This window comes from Rhea americana, unplaced genomic scaffold (assembly GCF_003343005.1).
Source record: "Rhea americana isolate MKP2758 unplaced genomic scaffold, rheAme1 scaffold_149, whole genome shotgun sequence".
NCBI lineage: Eukaryota > Metazoa > Chordata > Aves > Rheiformes > Rheidae > Rhea > Rhea americana.
Window position 1 is genome coordinate 316,783 of NW_028185583.1, and position 21,135 is coordinate 337,917.

At 39.6% G+C, this 21,135-nt stretch overlaps 1 protein-coding gene across 2 annotated transcripts in view; it reads right to left on the bottom strand.

Annotated features, from left to right (window-relative positions):
* Window positions 1-10,044: 10,044 nt before the first annotated feature.
* The window catches only part of AIG1 (androgen induced 1), a 129,227-nt gene continuing 118,136 nt past the window's right edge, over window positions 10,045-21,135 (bottom strand). For both annotated transcript variants that reach the window (XM_085299265.1, XM_085299266.1), the window contains 2 exons: window positions 12,957-13,120; window positions 10,045-10,717 (listed from right to left, as the gene is read on the bottom strand). In XM_085299265.1, the coding sequence (XP_085155391.1) occupies window positions 10,680-10,717; window positions 12,957-13,120 (202 nt within the window). In that variant the 3' untranslated portion in view covers window positions 10,045-10,679. The remainder of the gene's footprint in view (window positions 10,718-12,956; window positions 13,121-21,135) is intronic.

Here is a 21,135-nt window from a genome sequence, read left to right on the forward strand (position 1 = left end):
GACATGTGATTAACTCATTTGAGGGAACTCTTTTTTAATATGGACAATACAATCTATTTTTCTCTATCTTCCCATTTGGAAATATCTGAGCCATTTTAGTAGAAAAACTTCCCTCAATATTCAGCCTGAAGTGAACATGTAGAATTTTCCTAGCAGGGAAAATTCCAGTCTACATAATGAATRTTAGGTAAAAGGAAAATAACCAAACACAGAGTCTGCTAATAGAAAATATGAGGCAACTTGGGCAAAGGGAAGTGCTATAATGCAGGAATCACTGTATCTCCACTGAAATTTACCACCTTTGGAACAGAGCTACCAGTTGCTTTAAATTCTACAGAGCAGTGCTATATAAATTTTTAGGGCAAGAAACAAATTGGATATTATTTCTAAGGATATTGCTTTGCTATCACAGCACCCACACAGCAGAATGCAAATGGCAGTGAGCAGAAAGGGAAAGGCTGGATTTGTGCAAGCAGGGATGTGCTGGGTGCTCAGGGTCCGTGGGGAATGGACAGACCTTCAGCCTTGTCTCGCTCTGCTGCCAGGGGGGCGATTTAAAGGGGAACTTGTCACTCCTTTGCAGCTTACAAGTGAAAAATCCTTAGCACAAAATTAAGTTAAAATCTCTTCCTACAGTAGTTTCCAAATCACAGAGACCTTGGGAATTTACGGGGGGCGGAGGGGGGGGTATTTGGAGGAGAGGGTGGCTTAGGAGACCTTGGCAGAGAACAATATTGTCATGAGGGAAAATACAAATATTATTTAATATCTCCCAACAGGCAAGTTCATAAGTGAGCCTGCCTGACTGTGGACTGGCTTATTCGTCAACTTAGTATTCAGGAAAAGGAACAATTACCATAGCAACATTCCCATCTTCTGACATGTATCATGCAGATCATGTAGTCAAGGCAGCACAGCACCCTCTCACACATGTGCTCTATGAACTTTTGTATTACTGACAATAATAAAGAGAAGACTATGTCTCATGATTGACACACTTGCCTGTGATTTTTATGACTCCTTAAAAAAAAAGATGGAAATGCACCCCTTCCCCCATCCTCCTTCTTTGAACTGTTTTCTCTCCAACCCACTGAAATGATGAGAACAGCTCATGCCCCAGATCTGCAGATACATGTTCCTGACAGTAGTCCTACGCTATGCAAATGTGTAAACTGCAAAATGCAGAGAGTTTTAAAAAATTAAGTATATCTAGAAGAACCTAAATTCTGAGTAAAAGTGCTGAAGGGAATTAAAAATCTTCCAGTATCTGCATGACTACTGCTCTATAAAACAAAGCCTTACATCTTTTTTCTTTCGTTTTTTGTCCTGAGTTACTCTTAAATCTCCAAACACATATGCCATCCACAGCTATGGCACATGTCAATACATATGTCACCATGCTTGGGGGCTGAGTTCATGAGTAGAGCACAATACACTGCGTTTCCACCCAYGATCTGGCTAACTCTGGCTCAGCTCGCAGTGGCTGAGGATGGAATAACTGGGGCTATGTGGACTTGGCACTGAAAGAAAAGCCCTGCTGCACATCACACAGGACTAAGACGTGGGCTGCTACAAACAGGCTGCTGCAACACTGTGCAGTGGTGGGTACCTTTGCAACCTCAGCAGCAGTGACAGCAAGAGAGTTGATTCTGCAAGCATTCTGGATTTAATCYCACCACTGTCTCCTTCTCTGGAGMTACTCAAAACCTGCCTGGATGCAACCCTGTCTAACATGCTCTAGGTGACCCTGGTTGAGCAGAGAGGTTGGACTAGATGATCTCTGGAGGTCCCTTCCAACCTCAGCCATTCTGTGACTCAGTGACTGGCCATCTGGTGCCCCTYTCCTGGGCCTGTCTTCTATTCCAGTGCTGTGGCTCCTCCAAAGATTCTGTAATGTTACAGAATAGTTTTAGAATAAAACCATATCACTGCATATGTAGTTACCTGTAATCACATCTATCTCACCAGTGGTTTTGCCATTGAAAGAATCACAAACTGYCATGGAGCTGTGCCTACATATTTTATCCTCAGATCTGGGATTTTGCATGTGATGCTGGAGCATCCTCAGCAGGATGCTTCTGGCATCTTTTCTGCATGAGAGTTGGGCTCAGTAACTCCTTTGGCTTTGAGCCCCTTCCTTGGTGAATGGGCTCAAAATCCTGCATAACTCTGCAGCCTCAGCAGAGGGAGACTAAGCCCCACTTTGGCTGAGGGCTTCTCCCAGGAAGAGAGGGGCATCCRGCTGCGGCTACACCTAAGCGAGGTGACCTTCCATAACCAGTTTGTTGAGCAGGTGGATGCTGAAGCTGCAGCTAGCAAGTTACTTTATCTATCCAGCCTTTGGAAATCAATGCGGGCTCCTCCTCAGGTAGCTATTTCCAGGGTGGAGCCAACGTCTTTGCTCTTCTCTTTTCCTTCTGCGGCTTTATGCAGCTCCCCAGAGCTGCCTCAGGAGGAGCTGCTATGAGCTATTCCCRCTGCACGGGTGAAGATCCCCATTTGGTGCCAAGGCAGCTCCCTCATATAACAGCTCTGCTGGGGGCCAGTCACCGTCAGACTGGCAAAATGGCCCAGCCAAGCCCTCCAAGGGCATTTGGGGAAACTGCCCTCAGGGGAAGTTCCCCGCCAGTCCCTGTGCAGTGCCGTCTCGGGGGCAACCCAAGGGGAGGCCRGGTGGGCATCACCGCTTCAGTGTTAGCATCTGCTCCCCGGAGTGGGTGCTTGGCACCTGGGGAAGCTTCTTCAGCTTGGACCTGGGGGCCAGATGATTTGAAGGAACCGAATCTACACAGCAGGTTAGGGTGTGTGGGCAGAAGTCAGGCTCCAAGCATCAAATAAGCTTTAATTTCCCATTGCTGAACAGAGGCCTGYTTACATGCATTGCTGTAAGCTGTATGCCTTGCAAATCTACATATTTACTGTGTTTTGTATCAGATATATATTTTTTTTAACATTTCCATCCTCCCTACTGCTTCTCTCCAGTCTTTAGGGTCACTGTACAAAGCTTTGGTACCTTTTCTTCCCTGGGAAGGGTGAATGTAATTATGTTGTGGTCAGTGTTGCTTACCGGTTCAGCTGTAATTACTTCTTGAATGAGCTGCTGCATTTTACTCAGGTTTGAGAACACTCTCTTCCCTTGTCTGCTCCAAAGATGGTTGTTCCAAGAAACAATTATTGAAGAAATTCCTTCTTTAAAACTTGTCCCATGGTGACTCTTGGCCAGACTACATACAGGTAGCTTAAGTCCTCCATTATCATAATTTTTGCTGCCTCTCTAAGTATTGTGCACTTAATTGCCTCTTCCTACTCTATTAATAATAATACTCCTATCCTGTTAAGCCATCATTAAAGAAAATGGTTTGCAGCTTAATACCGGTAGCAGAAGAGGGGTGACCTCCCCACTCTTTTGCCCCATTACATCAGCCAGGTGCAAATTTAGAAGCCAAACTGGAACTATTATTAAATAAGAATAAATTATTTTATTTTACATAGTAAATAAACTAAGACATATATTTAGAAAGCAATCCAGGCAATGCTCTGCCTGCAAAATTAAATCAAACATCCAGAAATGCAGAAGCAAAAATTTCTTAAGCACCACAAACTGTGCCAAGCTGGACAGTCTGTAAATGCTATGTACCCAGCAGAAACAGCCTGCAGAATACTGCAGATGCAGACTGGCCTGAGTGCTGCTGACAAAACAGCCTGCAGCTGGCAAGCATTACAGTGGTGGGAAAAGCAGGAGCACAAGAAACTGTATGTTTGGAGTTGCAATGAAATTAAAGCCCATATCAAGAATGCAGGCTACAAAGGTATAAAACTTCTCCAACCTAATGATTGATGTTTACTTTTTATGCACAAACTATACTTAAAATGCTGGACTTGGACATCGTGACTAGCTACAAATATGAATTATATGAAAAAGAGGCTATTTTACTTCTGTCACATTTTATTCAGCTCTGAGGAACAGCAGATACCTCCTCTGGTGGGCCAAGAAGTCCGTGGCCTACCTTTGAAATTTCTGTACTGGCATTTATTGTGTTGAGGTTCAAATCCCTTTACAGCTGTGGTCTGAACAAGAAAAGGGCACTTAAGGGAATAAGTCTACAACTTGCTCTTCTGGGTTACATTAAAATTATTGATTTCCATCTGTTCCTCGAACAAAACACAGTGCATTTTAGATAAAAATAAAATAGCTCATTTTGGAGACTATATATTAAATACACTTGCTGTTTATGGTCTGTAAATTGGACAGTGCTGTTCTTAGAGTTACTTAATAATACAAAATCAGATGACGTCACTGTGCTCAAAAGACCTATTTTAACTGTAAACACAAAAAGCTCTTTCATTTTGTTATGTCATTACAAGCACTATGGAAAACTTCCCACCTGGAAGTTCACTTGCACCCTCATTCAGCAAAGCCTCTCTGTCCAGAAAAGCACCTGGGCATACGCTTGAATTCAGCATGAGCTTAAGGACTTTCCTGAACAGATGTTGACAGCTAGATCATTTTACTTTACAGACTAATTTCATTCCTCTTTCACTCCTCGAAAAGGAGCGGTCATTGCCACTGTAGAAAGTTAGCCAGTGAAGCCTGTAAATGCTTTTTTTTTCCTGGGACTTCTGCAGTAGTCAAAGTCGCATATGCAAACCCCAGGGCTAATACTGCAAGCAGACATCTTGAAGACATATGCACTTCTACAACACATGCAAACATACTGGGTTTTTTTGTTTTACTGCAACATCTGTGACCCCCGTTTAAGTGGCTGCCTGAAGTGGCGTGTGCAGCTCTGAGCCCCAGGAGCAGGGCAGAGCAGCTGGCAGACCCCGGTGGGCACGACCTCCGATACCGGTACGCACCAGCCTTCAGCTGGATGTTTTCTTCTGTTGCTGCTGATGGAAACTGTGTATTCGTCACCAATATTTGCGCCTGCTCACATTAAACATGGGAATGTTACAAGAGCRGATTAGTAGCATAACTCTGCCCAGGCTGCATTCAGAGGGGACCTCTCCTACTGCTTCCTCATTTACTCCCAGGACCAAAACACCAAACCTACCTCAGTGACGCTAACCTCGCTGCAGTGTTTCCAGCACATCTGAGCTTGACACCTCTTCAGGACTTCAACTCGAGTTCTGGATTATAAATCCTTTTAACATGCCATTTAATGCTGTCAGAGTCTTCAAAGATTGCCAAAGTTTATCTTAGAGCCCCTCAGGCTGGCCAATCTTTAYAGAAAATGAAAGGTGGAGAAAAGCTTACTGGTTTTCTTTAAAATAAGACAATGGTTACTACTACACACACACACACAAATGTGTTTTTTCACACATAAGCTAAATCACCGACTAAATAATTTGATGATTTAATTGCGGCAAAAGTTAGCAAATTATGGCAATCTCTTAGTAATACAATGGTATGCAAACCGCGCATATGTGTTTTGGGATAGCTAACTGCATACAGAAAGCAAGGATAAGCTTTCTAAAGTCAAAAAGGGCATATAGCCACAGTGAAATTCATAGGACTCTGTGACTAGACCTTCTAATCATCTTTGAAAAATCCCAATTTATTTGTCATATTATATACTAAGTCAAGAGAGTAATATTAAGACTGCAAAGTCAGGCATTCAAGAGTGAGGTAATGTCAGAATTAAGGCCGTCCAATCAACCTTAATTTGGCCTCTTGTGAGTATGAATTATGATACTGCCTTTAATTAGATGATCACACAATATTTTTGCCTCTGCCTCACTTGTAACACATGACGGCTAGTGCTCAGTGACGAAACCTTATTTTGTTTTTCCTTCACGGTTCAAGGTGTGGCAGCCTGCTCTATTAACTGCATGCTATATCTTTTTCTGTCAATAAAAGTAATCTGTCCTTCACAGGCTTTTTAATGTGGTTTATCATTACAGCTATAACATATTTAACAAATATTAGCAATTTAATTTTACTGCAGTCCTCAAGGGAAAGATTAGCAGTCTTTCTGTTCAGTTTATTCAGGTATAGTCTATGCCCATTGCCTACGTTTCCTCAAGATTTTGCCTCCTTCCTATTTGACGTAGGGAGTTTTACTTGCATCAGCTTTGAGGCGGTATTGACAATACGGAGGAAACAAACCAGTGCTCCCCATTCYGGGCGCACTTGGGGACTCGGATCCTGTGTGGCCTTGAGCAGGTGAGGAACTGTAGGAAAGATCCTGTCTGGCCAGAGGCTGGATCATTTCCTAAGCTGATAAACACTTGGAAGAATTTAGCTCTGCACTACAAGGAAGTGCAGGCATTTTTTTCTAAAATTTGGACAAAGACAAGTAGATTTTTCCCRTAGAGTAGAAAGTGCTCCTCACATAACTGCTACCTTTCTCCCAAAAAACTATCTCCTTAGCAAGAGAAAGGTACAGCAAAACTTGCTAGACTTGGAAAAAAAAAAAAAGTTTTTCACAGAATTGTACTTGGAAATAGATGACTTGTTCTGGCAGTTTTTTTCCACCAAAATTAATTGTCCCAAGAAAAATACCTTTCAGGGACAATTTCAGCCAAAATGGTTGAAATTTGGCAAGGTTACAAGTGACTTTTACTCTAATCATCATTCATCCATCATCTTTCTTAAAAATGATGGATTGTGTAATTCTAAAGGGAATGAACACGTTCCAGAGGAGTGCTCTCTGTATACCCACACAGCCCCCTAAGTTACTTATATCATTGTTCATACATCATAGGTTGGATTTAATGCTTTAAAATGTTTTTTGACTTTAAATATTATGATTCGAAAGTCATAGAGGGTGGAGAACCTTCTGAGATTTGGRAAGACAAATAGAGTTCAGACCTTCTTGGAGTACTATAAAATTCATCAAACCAAATGACACCTACCACATTTTGTGTCATATATATTGCTGATATTACCAACCTCAGGGGCTTAAGGCCATAACTGATATCTAAGCTTGCTAGTCTCTTCTTCTGAGGTGCTGAATATCCACATATTCACAGATATACGGTAAGACAATTCTAAGTGTCCCTACTTTGTACCTCTGAAAGAGAGTCTTCTTTCACTTGAACACCTAGTTATGYGTTCAGCTTGTTTTGGTCTCTGATTTTTCTCTGATTTTGGCCTCTGATGTTTTTGCTTGCTTTGTATTGTTATGACATTTCTAACATCACTTGAAATGAGATGGTATTAGAAGAAAACTTMTCTTGAGCAGGTGTGAAACTCTGTGAGAAAGGGAATTCTTTCCATCAACAGCCAGTTTGAGGTCTCAACCACATTGCATAAGAGGTGCAATAAATACAAGAGTGACATTCAGAGTATGCTCTTGCAGAAGGTATACAGCTCTGTGGCACGCTGGCATTTCTTATCTTTATTTAGCACCTTTTCATCACAAAGAACTCTTGATTTAGAGAAGGAAACAATCCCTGTGAAATCACACACACACACACACACACACAAAAGGCAAAAATATCCTAGTCTTAACAGTGGAACATGAGTTACGTACATTCTCCAAATGGGAAACAAGTTAAAAGGGTTTTCCACCCTAAACCACAGCTGATAATCTCTTCACGGTACAATGTGTGTCACTGCTGCTGCTGCTCTTAAGAAGTATGGCCTGATTCTTTGGCATACTCATTTTCCACCATTACTTTCACATGCTACCAAAGCTTTCAAAAACAGTGACTTTAAACAGCTCTTAGCTCACTGAAGCATGACTGGATCCATATTTTCTTTCCTTGCTGAGTTTTGAAAGCCTGTTGAAATAACAGACATCTTACTACCTCCAATAACAACTACATATTACAATCAAGTCTTAGTTTTCTGTGGATAGAGTAACAATGTTGCAGAATAACTGCAAATTTCTGCCAAGTTAGCTCAGGTCCAGCAGCATAATAACTCTAAAGCAAGGCCTCACGGGTACAACTGATTTGCTTCCAAAGCCAGGTTGAGTGTGCAAGCAGTGTACTTGCTCTTATCTGTCATGGAGCTGGGGCAAACAGAGTAGACCCAAACCAGTTCTGTGCAGAGCTGGTCCAGATTTCTCTGAAGTACCCTCACGATTTGGGGGGCGCTGACCATCTCTGAGGTGCCACTCATTCAGCTTGGGTCCACCAGGGTTTGCTAGCATCAGCTCAGTGCTGAACTTGTACAGAGAAGCTTTTGGGTTTTTGCTGCATTTTGCACCTCTCACACACTGAGGTGAACTGAGCTTGGCCACAGCAATGCACAAGTGAATGCAGTCAGCCTAGGTCCAGTGCTCATCCCAGTGTCCCCTGCTCATCAGCTGGGAAACACAGTGTGAAGACACCTAGCAGCAACAGCGCTTAGTTGAATTTAACATATCTTATTCGGCTTGATCTAGCTCTGTGCACAGCCACAGGCATCTGCACTTTGCTTTCCAGAACAGCTTATCATCCCACAGAATCACAGAATGCATAAGGTTGGAAGGGACCTCTGGAGATCATCTAGTCCAACCTCTCTGCTCAAACAAGGTCACCTAGAGTATGTTAGACAGGGTTGCATCCAGGCAGGTTTTGAGTATCTCCAGAGARGGAGACACCACAACCTCTCCTCCCCAAGCTAGCCAGGTTTCCCTCTAACCTGGCTCTTCTCACACCACGTACCTCTGACAGAGATGACTTGGCTGTACAATGGAAAGCAAGAGACAAATGCAGTATGAATTAGTTTTTCCTTAGACCAGATCATCTACAATGACAAAATAATCACTTTTTTCTGTAGAAAATTCATTAAGAATTGCATTTGCTAATCACATTCACTAAGGATAGTATTCTGCCAGGAAAGGATCAACTGCAGGAGCATTCACTCAGATTTTCTCTGTTTTCTGAAGCTTATAGGACAGATATCAAAATTTTCAAGAGTCAAAACTAGCCTCATGTCCTTTAACGTAGTTTCACCTGGAGTATCTGGACATGATTATTCATGGAATTGCCCATCTTAAACTGGAAATTCTGCTTTTTTGAGTGCCTTGGAGTTTGTTGACTTTGACATTAGAAAACGTTTAGGGTCTTGCTGCAAATTTTCAAATGGCTGCAGCAGTTTTAGCATAGCTCTTTTCCTGGATTCTCTATGAGTTCCTGCTACAGCTTTTCCAAGGGACCTTTGGAGGATCTCCTTCTTTATCTGGCCACTTATTTCCACAAAATATGTAGTAACTTGCTTAGCTTTGAAACCTTTAAATCTCTGGCCAATGGGTTAAACATTATTTATAGAGGGCAGGCAGAGAGACACAAAGGCTATGTAATCTTAGAAACCTTATTTTTTAAGGAAACCAACCAAAATAAATAAGCAAAGGGTCCCAGCATCCCCTAATCTTTACTTAAACACTAAAATCAAACCACATTCTCCAGCTAGTGCATCGTTTCCTATAATAGCACGTACATAAACATAAGTGGATTGTAAAAGATACTGGAGGAGGCATGTCATGATTAGCATTAGATCATTTTCCTCCAATGAATTCTTGCTCTAGAATTAAACCTCTGCTGGTATCCCTTTAATAAAAATCACACATAAACACTTCACATCTTTTAAGTGCTCTGCATATGTTAAAATAAATATACTTAAATACACTAATAAATAACGTATGAGGTGAACATCAGGACACTTGGATCTTCAAATTACTTTTTTTGTAAAATAATTTCTTGCTGAAAATTATTCTGCTTTGTTTATTCGAATGCTATACACTTTTCCTGCCTCCTAGAGTTCCTTTYGATTGTCTGATAATTAAGAAAATACTCTGTCAAATTTAGGCTATGGCTAGTATTTTTCAACTGAATTCCTAATACATACAGGCATGTGTTTAACATTTGCTTTGTGCCTCCCTGAAGTAAGGCTTAAGTGTTCTCTCTGGTACAGCACTAAGGGAAGAGTCCATCTATTGAGAACTTCTGACTTGAAAATGCCGGCTTAGGTCTTGTACTAGGAAAATGTGAAGAAAAATCCTCCTGTAGAAATAACTTCATCTACAGTAAACATTGCAAAACCCCCCAATATATCATTTGTATACCATCAATCCATCTAGAATTCCAAGAATCAGCATGAAGAAAGAGAAATTTGGGAATAATGTGATTTTTATTTAGGTATATTTAAGAAAATTTCCATCATATTCAGACTGCCTATCACTGCAAATAAAATTTGATTGGACTGTTAAAATTATAAACATCACCAGTTTAAGGCAACTGTTACATAAAGTTACATTAATATTTCAGTCAGATTGAATTCTTCTTCAGATACATTCATGCAATTAACCTTTAATATATCTCTACACAGTACTTTGAGTACAGCATTATTTTATTTCCCCATATTAGACCTATCTGGTTAAGCTTTTCTCAAATGATACAAGGAGTRGAATCCTTCTTGGTGGCAGTGGAAAAACTTAATGACTTAATGGTTTAATGACTTATCTGATGCAAGTAATCCATGTTGAGAATGCTGTGGAGGTAATTACACATCATATATATGTATATCACATGCAGGCATGAAGAAATAGGAAGTGAGGCTGAAACATAATTTGTGTTCTTAGTTAAAATCATTTTTACTCCACAGAACTCCCTCAAATATCCTTGCATTGAGCAGAAGGCCTATTAAACGGTCTTTTTTCCAAAAGATTCCTCTCCATGCCAACCTCTGTTGGTGATGAGAAATCTTCTATCGAGCCATAAAAAATCCTCCATGTTGCACTTAATGTTCAGTCCAATTTAGGTTTTTCTTTTCCTTCTTCATTACCTGAAAAAATGACGAGAACAATTTTAAAAAAATTTCTTGAGTGAATAAAAATGTAGAGTTTACTTAGAGAGGTTCTTCTAATGCACTAATTTTTCTTTCCCCTTTATTGTGCTGTTCTCCCCCTACGGATTCTTCTCATGTCTTCTCACCTGCTGTGAAAGAAAAGAAAATCTGCACACCTGATGTCAGCAGTTGTCCAGTAATGAACYGTATAACCCTTTCTCCCTCCAGACCTTTTCCAAATCAGTCTGAACCCCTGTGGCACGCTCAGCGTTTGACTGCTGCAGGGGCCTGTGAACAGTTATCTCCCTGAACTYCTCTGCTTACCTACAAGCAAATTAAAGTAGATGTTATGATAGCTACCAGTAGCTGAAACTGACTTCAGTTGAAAGAAAATTCTCAAACTTTTGTCTTGTAATTCGAGTTTGGGCTCCCYCACCCCCATTTCAACATAAGATTTTTAAAAATGTTTAAGTACATCTCCCTTTTTTGAGATTGTGTGAATGAAGAACCAATTACTGTTGGTAGGGTGCCTCTCTCCTCTCGCAACGGCCATCTTTCAGAAATATCAGGAGTGCTGAGTCCAGTGTAGGGCTCCTTAAGGAACTTATCCTTGCTGCAGAGCTTTTCTCTTGTCTATGCTGAACGAAGTCTGGGCCAGGCAGCGGATTGTGTTTTTTCTGGCAATGAAAACATTCAGCTATTTCATATGCTGTTCCTGAACAATGAATTACTATCGGGATCTGACAGAAGTATTGTTCTTCTGACTAGGCTCTCTCTGCCAAACATCTAAAATAAAAATGTTTCCTTTGGAGGTTTTCAGGCCTGCCGCATGTTGGAAAAGAAAGACTTCTGAAGGCAAAAAAGAAGCAATTTTTGATAATACCGAGAGGAAAACCCAGTCACAAGCAAGTTCATCTGCTAATGCAATATATGCATAGATGGTAGTTACACCAAGAATCACTCTAAAATCATAGCTAGTTAACCATAAGATGGAAAACAACAAGACACATCTCCAGTCAGAWGGCACAACTGCAGAGATGACTGTTGAAAGAAGAAACACGGAAATAAATGGGTCTATCCATTGGTGGCAGCCTAAACACCATGGACCTGGGTATTGCTGGCAAACCAAAATAATAGAAGAACCATTGTCAAAGGTTTAAAACCAAACCAAAAGTATGGATCCAAAAGATGACAGTGGGTTTACAAACCTGCTCCAGAGCCAGTCCTCAGTCTGCTACTTTTTGCTGCAAGGAACTTGTAGTTTTAATCGAACAGTAGTTTTAATCGAACTGTTTTATTTGCCTTTTAAAAAGAGCTGCTTTCCTTTATTCTGAGGTACTCTACTACGAATGTATTAAGTAGTTTGGCAGGAATGCTAATTGCCTCAAAATTGTGGACAGACACTGGCTTGTAGAAAGGGCAAGTTTTTCCTTACCCACCACTTTTGTGGTTTAACTTGGAAAAATTAACTAAAATCATTTTGTCAGTAAGGAGGTTTTATTTACGCATCCCTAGAGGAAAAAGAAAAAAAAAAAAAAAACCCAAATGTCTACCTCCCCCTCCCCAAACCTGAAATTTTCTTAAGGTAGATTCCTTTAATTTGAAAGTTGAGTGCTTGAAAGCCCTTTTTAAATGCGTAATTTCCAAATAATATTTCCCAAATCTTGCACAGATGACCCTTCTTGTTAATGTGTTARTGTAAATAGCGTAAATGGATGCAAATGTGACATCAAACTGTGGGCTCACACCCAGACTTGAGTACTGCGACAAATGATCACTGGTCCTAGAGTAAAACATACACTTTGYATCAAGGGATTTATATGAGCAAATGGCAAATAAAACTACTTCAAGCCTCCGGTATCAGGTTCCACTTAGTCTTACATTTGAGGGCTTTTAAGACATCTCCGTGTGCAATTAGCTACCATGTGAACTTGTGGTGGTACTAACMAGCTCACAATAAGTTTCCCAAAAGGGGTTACAGGCTGCTGACATGGTCACAATGTGGCATAGGCCCACTGCATGTAATGACAAAATTCCCATTGAGCAAGGGCTTCACTCCATTTGTGATTTGCCATTGTGATGATCAAGAATATTGTTTGCTTAATTTAGGCATTTGTAAAAATGAAAAAGATCTTTAACAGACTAAAGGAACCTACTTCTAATTGTGTGCTTGCCTTACTATCCCTTTTCCTTTCTTCAGTCTTTCATGAGTTAATGTTGCTAAAACATTACTCACATTTTTGGGTATCCCAGATGTAGTTGTTCAGAACCTCTCCCAGCAAGTAGAAAACATTAATTATTATGGTAACAGCTGCAAAAAAGATTATTTTGACACCTGGGCTGAGGTACTCAAGAAGTGGGTACACCCACACTCCTGTAACATGGTGAATCCAGCACACCCTGAAACAGAACAAAAATGACAATTATTGACTATTACAGCCTTATTTTTCAGCAGTAGCTTGGGCTATACACTTAGGTACCTAAAAAGCAATTCTTTGAAAAGTTGCAAGCTTCAACTGAATTTGGTTTTGTGAAATACCCAGAATTGAGACAAAAAATGACGAAATTAAGATTGATTTTCTGCAATCTTACTGCTTTTTCTTTTAATTTAACCTAAACAGTTGGCCAGTTCTCAGGTTCTGCAGTATGTTTCAGTGAAGACAAATTGCTGATGTAGACAGGTATTTCTTTGCTGCATTCATGTTTATTTATAATGAATATACACTCCAGTTTCACACAGTAGCACCAAAACAGCAACACACTCAAATTCCAAGCAAGTTCTTTATCCAAAGGATATTCAGTGTTCTCAAGGCCCTCCCACGCAGCCAGATTCTCTGCTTTCTGGAGTGTCTTTGTTTCTTCTTTGCATACATTTGTGTGTTTCTGATGGTTTTCCCCTCCTCAGCTAGCAAATGCTTCAGTTTTGGGGTCTGCCAGAAAAATAAGGTTCAGCTTCTCTTTAACAGAATGATTTAACTTCTTCAGCACCTGTGTTTTAGGTTGCTCCTCCTTTTCTCTCAGTCACCTGATATGATTTGCAATCTAATCATTTTTCTCTATGTAGGATAAAGAAAAAAATCAAGTCCTACTACTTCAGTGAAATTTTGCACAACTCCACACTCAATATAGAGTACAAGAAAAAGAATATTGCTGATTTGCTGGTGACAGAGATTTCTAGTATTCAGACATAGTGGAGATTGCAGGCACACTAATCCAAGAGACAGCATACCAGCTTTAATGCAACAGGGACGGAAGAAGTGCTCCAGGTATATGGGTTCTCTGTGTGTTATTCCAAAGGCATGACCATGGTTGGTGGTGCATCTTTACCTGTACTCTATGAAAAGATGGGCTTTCCATTGAAACCCAAAATGGTGAGCAGAGATGCCAGAAGAAGCAGAGAGAGTCCATACATTTCAGTAACAGGAAGCTGTAAACGGTAAAAGGATTTAGCTGCCATGCAATAGAGTAAACATCAGAGGCCACCTGGGAAAGGTGCTCAGTCAAGACCAGCCTGGGACCTATGAGCTGCCGGGCTCTCTGTAAAAATGTAAATCAGTTCCTTTCTGATCTTGTCATTTGGTGGTGAAGCTCACAGTGAAGCACAGCTAGAGAGAAGACTAAGCAGGCGTACAGAATCTTTGTTTAGTGATTTTCTCTTACCCTGGAAATGTACATGGTTGTCATAGCTTCCTTTCTCCTTAGAAAAGCTTTTATTACAGCCAAATCCTTAACAGTTGGACATTTCATGTAGGAATTTGCACGTGTCAGTAAGTTGATCTGCATGATCTAAACGCCAATTAAAATCTCTATCTCCAAAAGGGAAATATATGGAAAATGATCTCTGTACTTGTTTGCAGTTCATTTTTTTACAGCATCATTTTGTATCAGAATGAACCTCTGACAAGGGCATCTGTGAAAAAAATAGTTACTGTGTGACCCATAGTAACAGGATTTAATATGTTCCACGTGATCATAGAAAAGAATGGGATAGCTAGGTAGAAGGTAATGGGATGCTTTCTATTCCCAGGTTGGCTTTCCTAGGAGTATCTATTATTGTCTGATGTTTTTCAGTTCATTTGCTTTTATTTTGTGATCACTTTGTGATAAACAAATTCCAAAGAAAAAGCTTGGAACAGAAAAAGAAAAGTTTTTTTTTCACTTTTTTTTTTGGGGGGGGGGCATGATGAAACTATCCAGTAGCACCTGTATAGAGGGACTTTTGAAGTGAGCTTCTAAACTGACCTGGGTTCTCAAGTTCATGAACCAAGTAAAAGTGACACTTACTAAAGTGAATTTATGTTGGAAAGATGAAATATTTTCCAAATCCAACAAATGAGTCACTAACGAGTTCCTGAATGTCAGCTATRTCTTGCTAGTTCGGAATCTTTGAGTACATTTTATGAATTCTATTCTTTGGTGGTCCAAATACTAGCCCATTATTTGTTTGGTAATACTGCTTATGTTTTCAAAGTAGCTGTTGTACGCCTGTCACCACAGCAGCCACAATGTAGAGGAAGTTGCAGGAACAAAAAGTACCAAGTGCCACTCAGGAGACAAAAGTCACAAACCCACCTGACCAGCCACTCTGATCTTCCTTTAAATGAGCTATACCACCCAGCTCACTACATTTGGATAGACTAATATTAGTCTTCTCTCCACTGAGCAATGACACACTGACTATTCCTGCATTGTCTGTATCACAAATGGGAACAGCAAAAGTGTGATTGCTACCATGGAAACCTTACCTGATGGCCTTTGTTAGCGAGTTCATTCCTACTTGAATACAAGCTAACTCAACGCTGCACAATAAAGGGCTGATCAACTGTAGGCATAAAGCTTCCATACAAAGCTACTGATTACTAATGTTAATGAATGCCTTCAACGCGGCAATTCTAGGAGTCATTATTCTTGTCCAACCTCATTATTAGATAAGCAMAGGGAAGCATGCATTAAGGTTTACTTTGCAGTGCAAACCTCAGTCCAATTTAAGACCCTGTTATTGAGCAGGTTTTTTAAAAATACGTCATTTCGATAAAAATATTCTAAGGAGAAAAAGTTTTAGCTAAAACTATAATGACTACTTTTCAGTAGATGAAGTTAGTAGAAGATAAAGAAGAAGATGAGGACCTTTTGCCATGATGCCTAATTAACTTCTGGAACTCTCTACCCAATATACATCACTGAAATCAAGATACTCAAAAAATACTAGAATGTAAGTCTGGGAGGACCTCACGTTTCTGTTTAGTTCATTCCTCTGCTCTGGGCAGTAACACATTTATCTAGCAAGTTTCTGAAGTTAGAAGACTTTGTAGAGACAATAAGAACGTGTATAGTTGTGTTAAAGTCCAAAGAGTACAGGGTGTATAAAYTTCATAACTCTAAGATCCAAATACCTACTTGCTGCCATAGGTTTTGGAAGAATAGTTTCCTTCCAAGCTGGTTWTTCCATAATGGCCTGCTAAATCTTCTCCTAAAGCATCTGAAATTAGCTATAGTCAGAGCTTGGACAATGAACTAGATATATGACTACTCTGATCTACTATGGCAGTTCCTTTCTGGTTGCTTCTTGCAGCACTACATTATTTCTCTCTTCTCCACCAAACTATACAATGCTGAACAAGAAACGGGGCATATGACTGGGGTACCAGTACAGAATGGCTTAAGCAGTTGGAAGAAGACAAATCCTGGAAAATGGCAGCTGCAAATAGTCAGATGCAAAACAAATAGTCAGATGCAAAACATGGTGCTGGCATCCTCTGGGATGAACAAAGCCTAGCAGGAATACTTGTTTGTATACAAGTAGCTAAAATGACAGACTCTGCAGATTAATTGCAAGGTGGTGTCATCATGGGAAGTCATCAATTTGATAAATCACATTTAATTTTAAATATAGTAATGGTTGCTGTGGCTTCTTAAGCTATATTTTAAGGAACTGCACAAGCAAGTGAAAATGTACTGTCTGTGCATGTCATTTGTGATTTTAATGTTACTTTGACTGAAACTTATGAGGATGTGGAGGTGGAGGGGAGCCAGAATGTAACAGTCCATTTTGGCTGTCAGACCCCTACAGGCTGAGGATCCCTGTAGACTCCTCTTGCTGAAACCTCTTCTGCCTCCACCTTCTTCTTGGGTCAGGCACAGGGRATGCTAATCATCTCCTTGGCTATTTCTGCTGCTTCTACTTCTTTATACGCTTTCCTCTTCTGAGTAGTGCTGGCTCCAACTCTTTTCTCCTCCTCTGCATGATCTCATCTATCACCCATCTTTGCATCAGACTTCCACTCCAAATTCAAAGCTTGTAACTCTCTCTCCCCTTTCTTAGCTTTTTCCACTTACTTGCATGTTTTCAGCTTTCAAGCTGTTGACCTGTTAGTTGCACATTTCCTTACTCTCGTTCTCTTTTAATCCATAGTTCAGGTTCACCTCTTTTACTTGCTTTTAGAACTTTTCACTCAGTTTTCYCCAAACACTGATTCTCTGTTGAATTTCTGTTGCCAGTGGTCACTCCCAGAAGTATTGATAATCCTGTCCCTACATACAAACAGTTGGCACACCCTAGCACAGCCATTCTGTCTTCTCCTCCATCTGCATCAATCACTTCTTTTCTGTTCTCAGCCACTTCAGAAACCCTTCTGATTTCTTTATCAAAGTGGTTGTCATTTCTCACCATGCTTCATGCTCTCTCTTCATCCTTCTCTTCTGAATTTCAAGGTTTGTCCTAGCAATCCAAAACCCTATGCCTTTTCCAACATCTGCTCTTTCTGATCTTCTCCTTCTGTGGAGAATCTCTAGTGGAAATTTTACAAGGCTGACAGCATCTATTTCAAATTTGTTCCAAATTTTCCCAGAACTTACATTTTTCCCTTAAATTAATTCAAGAAGTATTCAACAAATTTCTGTATCAKCAAATATACAGACCTTTGAAAATCACTTATAAGAGAAACCTCATTTTCAAATGAAAGTCTAAAGGTACCTGAGCTGCTTGAATTGTTTTATTAAAGAATGAAAGAATGAATCAAGTCCAAGCTTGGCACATGTAGAGGCAACTGCTGTTGGATTTGAGATAGAAATAAGAGAGCAGATCAAATTTTCTTTCTCCGAAACACATAGTCCAGCACAGCTAAAGTGGCTGAGTTGCATTCTTAGGGTCTGGTTACTTGGGACCCTCAAGAGCTCAAAAGCAGAAGGAAGAAAAAAGCCATTTTAACTAAACCTATTTGTTTATTTTAGGGACACATTAGGCTCTGATATTAGTTGCCATGAGGTCATTCTTATTACAAGGACAACACATTTCTGGCTCTTTTTCTGTTCCTTGACAACCAATTCCATACACCCATTGGCAGTATTTTCTGGTAGTACTGGCAAGCTCTTGGGTTTTCTTAGCACTGTCTAGATTTAACAATTCAATACAAATTGTGACCTTTTCAAGACATACTAAATAAAGCCAGTTGGCCTTTTCCATCTTATCCCATTGCCTTGATCCTGAAAGTCCATGTATGGTGTGCAACAGGCAGTGCAAGTCTGTGAATGTTTTGCCTGGGCACAGTTCCTTAAGAATAAGGGAGATTTCTCCTCACAGAGAGTAAATAAGCTAAGTGTGCCTGCTCAAATGCTCTCCTAAGCAAGAGAACATGGAGGGGAAAAAAAAGAAAAAAAARGTTTGCTCTTCAGGAAAGGCTTCAGCAAACATGTCTCTGAGTAATACTCAGGGAATATCAAACTATTTAGCTATATTCTTCCTACTTCAGTGATTCTATTCAGAATCGTTGGCTTGTTTTCTCATTTATGAAATACATATAATAAAAGCGCCTTATTCCACCATCCTTTCTATACATGAAAGATTCAACCATGTAAGAAATATAACAGAAGCTTTCAGAGCTTCTACAAATCATAGTGGAAAAAAAATTCATTAACAAAATCAAACCTAAACAATACCCTCCTGTATGTTCCTTTATAGCACAAAGTGTGAATTGATTCATAAATCATGTGGAATGGTCTGAAGGTTTCACCTGAAGTGGGCAGTGAGTTCAAATTTAATGGGCAAAACACAGAAAACATCTGATCAGCAATTGTCTCCATTTTATACTGAGATAGCTGCAATGAAAACACTTCTGCTGAGGGAAGAATTACAAAAGGAGAAGGAAAAACTCTTAAGTAGCAACTCTTCAAGGTAAAAAGAATACAGAACTAAACACCAGCTAGGGACCCACAGACAACCGAAGATACAAAGGAAGGAAGGTCCACAATGGTATTATGTAGCCAGGTCATTTGCAGGTGTAGTCTAAATTTTAACGCACTTTACTAACCTTAAGGAGTCAAAGGAATACACCAATAAGAGCAGTAAATTCTAATCAAATAACTCCAAAATCTCTAAGTGAGTAAGATCAGTACTTCAATATGGTTACTTGGCACTAGGAAAACAGTGAACTTTATCTGTAAAAGGTAGGCTTACACTAAGAGAGAGATATGAACCCCCTCCCCACACACACACTTTTCATATTTTCTGGTTGGTTTCCCTAACCTGTGAACATCAGATACACTGCAGTGATATTAGTGAGCTACAACTGACATGTAGCCTCAGTCAAGTATTGAGTAGAGTCTTCAGTAACACTTGAATATTRAAGACACACAGAATTTGCAGATGATGGCAGAGCCCATGCCTCCTTCCAGTCCTACCAAAAGATCTCCTTCCATAAGAATGGAGGGAGAAATAGACTGTAACTGCCAAACGCGATGATCTTCAGATCAGATAAACAATTGTCTCAGACCATCTTTTGAGAAATCACAGTCTGGAAGAAGCTGAATCACTTGAAAGTAGTTCTGTCCTCTTCAGAAATATCTTACATGTAGACAAAGCTAACAAACAGCAAAAACAAAAGGAGATGATAGGAGAATGTAATTGGTGTCCACATGGTAGTTAATTTTTCAATGCAGATTCTATCACCCCCTTTTTATTTGTCCTACAATCTCCTTTTATCTTTTACTTAGCTATAGAATTTAGATGCACTGTAGTAGACAGCATCAAGCCTTATATCTTTTTCCAAGTTATTGCTATAGGCAAGAAGTTTTTTAATATTTGGGATAAGTATACATGGTCTACTGTGCCATGTGCCCATTCACACGTAGTAAGACAACTGATCCCCAGGCTGTGCTAAGATGCTGTGGGATATTCAAGACACTCCCCAGCATTACTGCTCAGTATCAATATAAATACACAAGACATCAGAGAAAAGTTTTAAAACAATTCYCCTTAACATTGATATTATTGATATTACTATATTAGAAAGATTTAAAGATACCTTTGTTTTTATTTCACTTACATAACTGAATGTTACCATGTTCCATGCCTGTGGAATACTTTTTCATAGATCTGCTCAGGTGATTTTGAGAGAGCAAGAATTGCCATACTATGTCAGAACACTGCTACAGAAACCCTGCATCCCACCTCTAGGTACTGTTGGGGGATGGTGGAGAAATATCATGGTTGAGCATTATTATACACGGATTAAAAAAAATTCCTTTGACTTGATGTGTAAGATCGTCATTGTCTTACAACTGCAATTGCAAACACTGTTCTTTCTTAAAAATGGTATATATGTTTGTAGAAGTAAATGGCAGAATAYGACTAGTGTTGTGGGATACAACATCTGACTTTAGCTGGATTATCATCATGTTATGATCACTCAATGTGTGTCAATGTCTCTCTATAATGTCCTCTCTTTCACTGGACAAAATGAGCAAGTCACACAGTTGAAGCAATATAAGTATTGCCTTGAGCCTGTGTTCCTCTCTCATTAGTCTGATCTCATTTGACTTGAAAAAGCAGTATTATCCATAGTTTTGGAAACTGTCATCTTAGCTGAGGGCAGGTTGTTGTGAATGAGAAGAAAGGATGTGAGAAGAAGTAAACAGGAAGTCATGAAAGGTTTCCAGACAGGATAAAAAAAGATTTATGGTATCAAAGGAATGTTGTTAACAGAAGTTTAGTAAAAAACCAAAATGCTAGAATAACTGATGTAAATTAACTCTGTTAGATAAGTCAGGTGCTTGAATAGAAACTCTGTCTCAAAACCCAAATTTAGTGTTGCATGAGAAAGGTTATTTCTGTTTTAGTTTAAATTTTCACARACATTTGCATCTTTTAAAATAAATTGTAGAGAGTTTGGATTACTGGCTTATTCTGTAATCAATTTTACAGAAAGAATTCATGAACTAGTAAAAAAAAAAGACAGCATTCTATCTTTTCTGTTGTGGCTTAAATAGTGATGCAGGAAATCATTTGCCTATTCTCAATTTTATTTGCTAGAACAAAAACCCTAAGCAATAAAACTAGGGTCCAAGAAAAACATTTATCTTGAAAAAAGATTGAAAAATGTACGCTTGGAAAGACCACTGCTTACATGGGATTGTTCAAC